At 53.2% G+C, this 6,480-nt stretch overlaps 1 protein-coding gene across 1 annotated transcript; it reads right to left on the bottom strand.

Annotated features, from left to right (window-relative positions):
* Positions 1-3,738: 3,738 nt before the first annotated feature.
* On the bottom strand, positions 3,739-5,797 carry LOC123143926 (F-box/FBD/LRR-repeat protein At1g13570). Its single transcript, XM_044562913.1, has 3 exons — positions 4,791-5,797; positions 4,492-4,638; positions 3,739-4,357 (listed from the first exon to the last, which is right to left on the bottom strand). The coding sequence occupies exons 1-3, from the start codon at positions 5,727-5,729 to the stop codon at positions 3,902-3,904; spliced, it is 1,542 nt and encodes a 513-aa protein (XP_044418848.1). The 5' UTR covers positions 5,730-5,797; the 3' UTR covers positions 3,739-3,901.
* Positions 5,798-6,480: the final 683 nt, after the last annotated feature.

The following is a 6,480-nucleotide window of genomic DNA, read 5'->3' as shown; positions in this document are numbered from 1 at the left end:
GTCAAAGTCTTCAAACACAGATATGAACAAGCATACAACACAGTAATGAGGAAATAGAAGAGTTGAGGAAATAGAACCAGTAAGCTTGGTGAAGACAATGATTTGGTAGACCAGTTCCAACTACTGTCTCAGTTGTACGTCTGGTTGGAGCGGCTAGGTATTTAAACCTGAGGACACACAGTCCCGGACACACCGTCCTCACCGTATTCTCCTTGAACTAAGGTCACACAGACCTCGTCCAATCACTCATGGTAAGTCTTCAGGTGACTTCCAAACCTTCACAAACTCGGTCACTCGGTGATCCACAATTTCCTCTTGGATGCTCTAGACCTTGACGCCTAACCGTCTGGAAGAAGCACAGTCTTCAAAGGTAACAAGTGTCGGATCCACGCAGGATCAATCTCTTCAGTGATGCTCAATCACTTTGGGTTTGGGGTTTTCCTCACTTGATGATTTTCGCTCAAAGTCCTCGGAGGATGGGATGCTCTCAAATGACAAGTGTCAGTTTCTCTCGGAGCAGCCAACCAGCTAGTGGTTGTAGGGGGCGGCTATTTATAGCCTAGGGAGCAGCCCGACATGATAAGACATAAATGCCCTTCAATGATATGACCGTTAGGTGGATAAGATATTTTGGGACAGCTGGCGCATAGCACAGCAACGATCGGAAATTTGAGGCTCAGATTCCTCAGGGCTATCATGTTCCTTACTGTGTAGGTAATCCACACTGGCGAATTCCTAACTCCTCAGTCAGAAAAAATTCCTCAGAGACCAGAAGAACTTCGTCTCTGTCACTGAAGAATATGACTGAACTGTATGAGATTTCCAATGGCTTCACTCGAAGGGATTGGTAGGTGTAGGATTTTGAGTTGAGCATCACATGGAAATTTTTCCTTAGTATTTCCTCGACCCCCTTTAACAGTACGGTATTTCCTATGACTCAAGAAGGAGAAAATGAAACTACGAAAACAAAAGTCTTCACGCTTCATGTTCCTCAAATGAATACCAAGTCTTCACGGTCACACCAATTTCTTCACTTTCAAAGTCTTCAGAAAGTCTTCAGAAATACCAAAGTCTTCAGTCGAAGAACTTCATTTTTAGGGGTCGACTTTCTCTGTAAATATCAAACTCCTCATAGACTTATAGACATGTGTACACTCATAAACACATTAGTCCCTTAACCTATAAGTCTTCAATACACCAAAATCACTAAGGGGCACTAGATGCACTTACAATCTCCCCCTTTTTGGTGATTGATGACAATATAGGTTAAGTTTTCAACGGGGATAAACATATGAAGTGTAAATACTGATATTGAGGAATTTGATTGCAAGATATAGAAGAACTCCCCCTGAAGATGTGCATAGTGAGGAATTTGCTTTTGAAGCAATGCACACTTGAAGAGTTGAATCATGGAGATCTCCCCCTATATCTTGCAATTCATACACGCATTTGACAATATAATATGAAGAATTTGACATGCATGATGAAATATGGTGACTGATGTAATTCAGCATGCGTGCAATAACATTAACGAGGAATAAGCATGCAGAAGAACACAGCAACAGTATCAGGTCACCATAGAGTTTAAGTTTACAACTCGATCCAGCAAAGTCATCAGAAGAACGAGAGTTGTAACTTTAGAAAAAAATGCCCATAAGATAGACCCGCTTGAAGACTAACTCAAATTTCTCCCCCTTTGTCATCAAATGACCAAAAGGGTCGAAAATGAGGACTAACGCCCCTGAAGAATATCAAGGTGATGAAGGAGCGTCAGCGTTGTTGGGGTCGTTTGTTGTAGTAGGGCCTGCCGCAGTGTCGTCCAAGTCTTCATGCTCGTCGGTGTCGCGCGATGAAGAATAGGAGCTGGCCACCAAGGAAGGAACCTTGACCTTCTTGTACTTCTTCGGAGGAGGTGCAGCCCAGTCAAGATCTTCCTTGAGACCCATTTTCTTCAGATCTTCTTCACTATAGACTTGAGACAGAACAGCCTAGGTGCGGTTGAGGGTTTCATGAAGGTAGTAGTGGTTTTGCTTCACTGCATTGTGGGTAGCAGTCATGTTATGAAGAATTGAACCAAACTGACGCTTGACCCATTTATGATTGCGATCAACCTTCTGATGAAGACTGAGGAGAAGCTCACACGGTCAGTCATCACCCTGGGTGTTGTGCCTTGAGGATTTTGCTTGGGTGCGTTTGCGGCAGAGTCATGGGTGGCAGAGTCATCATTGGTGGAGTAGGATGCAGCCTTGCGAAATTGTCCATCCAATGGACGAATGCCTTCATCAATTACAGCAGTAGCCTTGCCCTTTTCATCAGCTGAGGAAAATGTCCGTTTGAGGACTTCAATCGGAGGCAAGTAGCTGCAATGGTTCAGTGTATCAGCTTTATAGTTGAGTGAAGACCTTGTCCTGATGAATCTCATAATCCAAGGTGCATAAGGCTTCAGCTCAAACGGTGACATAGCGACATTTGCCAGAGTCCTCATGAAGAAATCATGGAAGTTGACGGGAACGCCATGAATGATATTGAAAAGCAGATTCTTCATGATGCCAACGACTTCTTCTTCATTCGAGTCGTGGCCCTTGATTGGCTGAGTAATGGTTAGGACCAAAGAGGTCCATGTGAAGCAATTCGAATGGTCGAGTAGTGGTTATGATAGTCTTCGCTGGATGCTTAGCCTTGGTCATCTTCACCATCGACCCGTCCGAGGCACCGGGCGCGAGACGAGGTCAGTCCTGCTGCCGGGCGCGAGACGGGGTCGGTCCTGCTGCCGGGCGCGAGACGGGGTCGGTCTTGCTGCCGGGCGCGAGACGAGCGATGGACCATTGTTGGGAGAGGGCCGAACCTTCGACGAAGGTAGCAACTGGACGACGAGGAGAGGGCCGAAGGTCGAAACGGGCCGCCTACAAACGAGCCGACACCGGAAAGCCAGTCGCCGTCCCAGCCGGCCCGCCGAGCTGCCGTGATGCAGGCACAACGAATGGAAGCCTCCACACCGAGAGAGCCGACCCACCACGCCGCCACCGCCCACAGCGGAGCAACAACCACGCCAGGCCGCTGCCCCAACCCACGCCGCCCGCCCACCATACGTCGACAAAACGGACACGCACCACCACCACCACAACACCAGTGCCACCGCGCCCTGGCCAGGTCCAGCCGGAGCACCCCCACCCCACCGGAGTAGACGGACCCCAGCTGCAGCGCCACCACCTAAACAAGGCCGCCGGCCTCCACTGCCACCGCCAACCATCGCACCGTCCGAATCTGGGCCGGGGGCCAGATCCGTCACCAGCATGATCCAGGGGGCCGGATCCCCACGGGTTGCGCCGGAGAGGAAGGAGGCGGCGCCACCAGCCACCAGAACGCTAGGGGCAAGGAGGGAGCTGAGGCAGGGCCGGCCCGACGGCCGCCACCACCGAGCAGAGGAGGGACGCCCCGCGACGGCCCCCATCTGCGCGCGGGCGGGAGCAGCCCCGCTGCCGCCAGCGCCACGCGGCCTTAGGCCGGCGACGCCCCCAGCGGCGGCGAGGGGGGGCGGGGGACGCGGCGCTAGGGTTCCTCCCGGGGGCGCCCGCTGGAGCGCCTCGGGGAGGGAGGGAGTCCTATTGTCTGCTATCCAACTCCACCGGGCTTATAAATACATAGACTTTGTGTGGCCTCCAACGTTTCCACGGACCAATCTCTGATTTATCATGGCCAGCACTACTCTTTCACGCCCCAAACAGCAACAATCAAGCATAGATAAATGTCGCATGATGGTATTATCAGCCAAGCCAGGTCACAGCCAGATCACAACATGTGCAATCGAGTCACAGCAAAAAGAAGACATGCGTCATGATAAGTTCTTGAAGCTAGCTACTCCTAATAAGTTCTTCAGAGAAACATCCAAAGTGTTCTACGCTCACGGACGCTCCACCAATATACCGCCTTCAGCCGGAAACGGGTCACTCAGAGAGAGATCAGACGCGATCTGGTAGCTCCAAGCAGCCATTGGACGCGGGAGCCCCATGAACTCCACGTTCTCACTGGCACACTTGGCGGACGGCACCTGAGACGCCAGCTTGCTCAATGCCTCCTTCGCCGCCGTGGGGCTCATCCCGGGGTCCAGCACCAGCACCACCCTCTTCAGCACCTGCGCTCTCGCCATCACGAACTTGAGGAATCCCAGCTCGTTGGCGCCCACGGTGAACTTATCAAGCACCACCTTCTTCACTTGCGACTCCACGCACCCGATCGGGCCGGCCTCCTTCCAGAACTTGGGGCTGATGAGCTGCTCGCCACTGCCATCACCCGCGTCTTTGCCGTCCTGCTCTTCCTCTTCCTCTTCCTCTTCCTCTTCGTTCTTGTTGGAGGAGGACTACAAAATCGCATGTGAATTCAGCGTAAGCACGAATGTCAGTGTAAGCAAATTCATGTATAATGCTCCTGATGACGCAAATTAGTTGACTGTACAAAATTGTAAATCGAGCGAGATGAAGGTCACAAACTCACCATGACGTGCAGGGTCTCGACTTGGGGAAAGCATCTCAAGAAGCTGAGCAGGGTCTTCACTTCCTCGGCTACTCCGAAATCCACCTTCAAAGCTAGCACCTTGACACTTGGAACCACAGCATTTGGGGCCACTTTTGTTACCCCAGCCTGCAAATCAAACGCAATAATAACCGTAGTACAGTAATTCGATCGAAGTTGAAATCAATGCAAAATTGTAAAGCCACACCATCGCATCCATGAAGATTAATAACTTGTCTAACCACTAAGAGGAGAAATAGGATGGGGAGTCCGAGCGATACCTTGATGATGGTGTTGCCGATCTGCAGCACGTGGTTCGCCGTCTCCAGGTAGCCGAGCACGGTGAGCTCAGGAGCATGTCCAATCTTGACCTTGGTGGTGTGTATCGTTCCAATGCTCTGCAGGATGAGCCGCTGCAGCCGTGGGGCGGCCACGACGTCGACCTCGTACGGCATGGACAGCCAGACCAGCACGCAGCAGAGGCTGCTGCTGCTGATCGGGACGAGCGAGGGGGCGGCGTAGCTGAGGATGAGCGCGAAGGTCTTGAGCTCGGGGCTGCAGGCGAGCAGGTACTCCAGGTCGCGCTCCTGCATTATGGTGTGGCAGATGCCGAGCTCCTGGAGGCGGGGGAAGACGCCGGGGCCGCGCGGGGGCGCGCTGGCGCGCGACGTGTCCGGGAAGTGCCAGACGCCGAGGTAGAGGCGGCGGAGCGAGGCGCAGCGGAGGATGGACGCCGGCAGCGCCACGTCGAGCGGCCAGGGGCGGTTGACGAGGACGAGGCTCTCCACGCCCTTGGCGACCAGGAGGCGAAGCCACTTGGCGAGCGCCTCCTCCTGGCCGGCCATGAAGTTGCTGGAGATGTGGACCCAGCGGAAGGGGCCCGGGTGGGAGGCGAGGACGCGCGAGACGGCGCCGGCGAGGGCGCTCGAGTCGAACTCGAACCCGCCCCACTGGCCCGCCGGCCGGATGAGGTGGCTGTCCTCGAGGACGAGCGGGGTGGAGCGCCAGAGGCCGCGCCAGCGCGGGGAGAGCGCGGCGGTGCGGGCGGCGTCCTTGGCGGGGAGGCGGGAGACGACGCCGCGCAGGATGTCGTCCGGGAGCGCGCTGATGCGGTCCTCCCCGCCGTTGTTGGAGGTGGCGGCGGTGAGGGAGGCGGCGGGAGAGGACGGGGTCTCCGGGAGGCAGGAGTAGAGCGCCGCCAGGATGTCGTTCAAGCCCATGGCGCCCGGCGACGGCGACGGCAGTGGGAGCGAGCGCGAATGGAGGGCCGAGCAGTGTCGAGAGGGGAGTGGCCGATCCCGAGCGGAGGAGGTCTTTATAGTGTCGGCTGGGTCGGACACTTGTTAGGGTTTCGCGATCGTGGGCCGGATAAGGGAAGCAGCTGGGCCCGCTAGTGTTTTAATGCTCTTCTCGTCTGGTTCGATTTTTTTTCTGCTCCCTGCGTGCACGGCAGGATTCGTGAGTTATTAAACTAAAGTAATCGTGCGAGTTTGACTTAATTAAGCATAGATCATTTTGAACTAAACTAATCATGTTTTTATAGGGTAACTAAACTAATCATGTGCCATAGTGAGAGAATACATAGGAGCTATATTGCCGGCAGGTCATAAACTTGGGACAGATGCTGCACTTTGATGGTAGAACTTTAAAAGGAGCCATGTCGTTTTTGTTTGCCGAGCTGATGATGCTCTAAACATGGTTGCAATCTTGCTGATAGGCCTCCACCATCATAATGATGAGAAGAACATGGACGTATGGTGGTGGGGCTGATCACCTGAATACCAGACTTCATCCATACAACAAGATCTTTCAGTGAATGTCGGAAACAAAACTAACATCAATGATAAACGCAGCGATACAGAACTATACTATTCATACGGGTTTAGATCAGAAACCTAATTGATGAACGAAAAAGAAATGGCACTGGTATTTGGTATGGCAGTTTCGTTAAGAAACCGCAAAATGCAACGC

This window comes from Triticum aestivum, chromosome 6D, assembly GCF_018294505.1.
Source record: "Triticum aestivum cultivar Chinese Spring chromosome 6D, IWGSC CS RefSeq v2.1, whole genome shotgun sequence".
Lineage (NCBI taxonomy): Eukaryota > Viridiplantae > Streptophyta > Magnoliopsida > Poales > Poaceae > Triticum > Triticum aestivum.
Note: the sequence above shows the minus strand (reverse complement) of the source record. Positions and strands in the feature narration are given on the sequence as shown.

Bases quoted from the DNA above. Each gene is read 5' to 3' on its own strand.
- LOC123143926 (XM_044562913.1), bottom strand. From the start codon at position 5,729: ATGGGCTTGAACGACATCCTGGCGGCGCTCTACTCCTGCCTCCCGGAG. The intron at 4,639-4,790 runs GTATCGCTCGGA...TTTGATTTGCAG, and splicing joins TCGGCAACACCATCATCAAG to GCTGGGGTAACAAAAGTGGC. The intron at 4,358-4,491 runs GTGAGTTTGTGA...GCGATTTTGTAG, and splicing joins TCGAGACCCTGCACGTCATG to TCCTCCTCCAACAAGAACGA.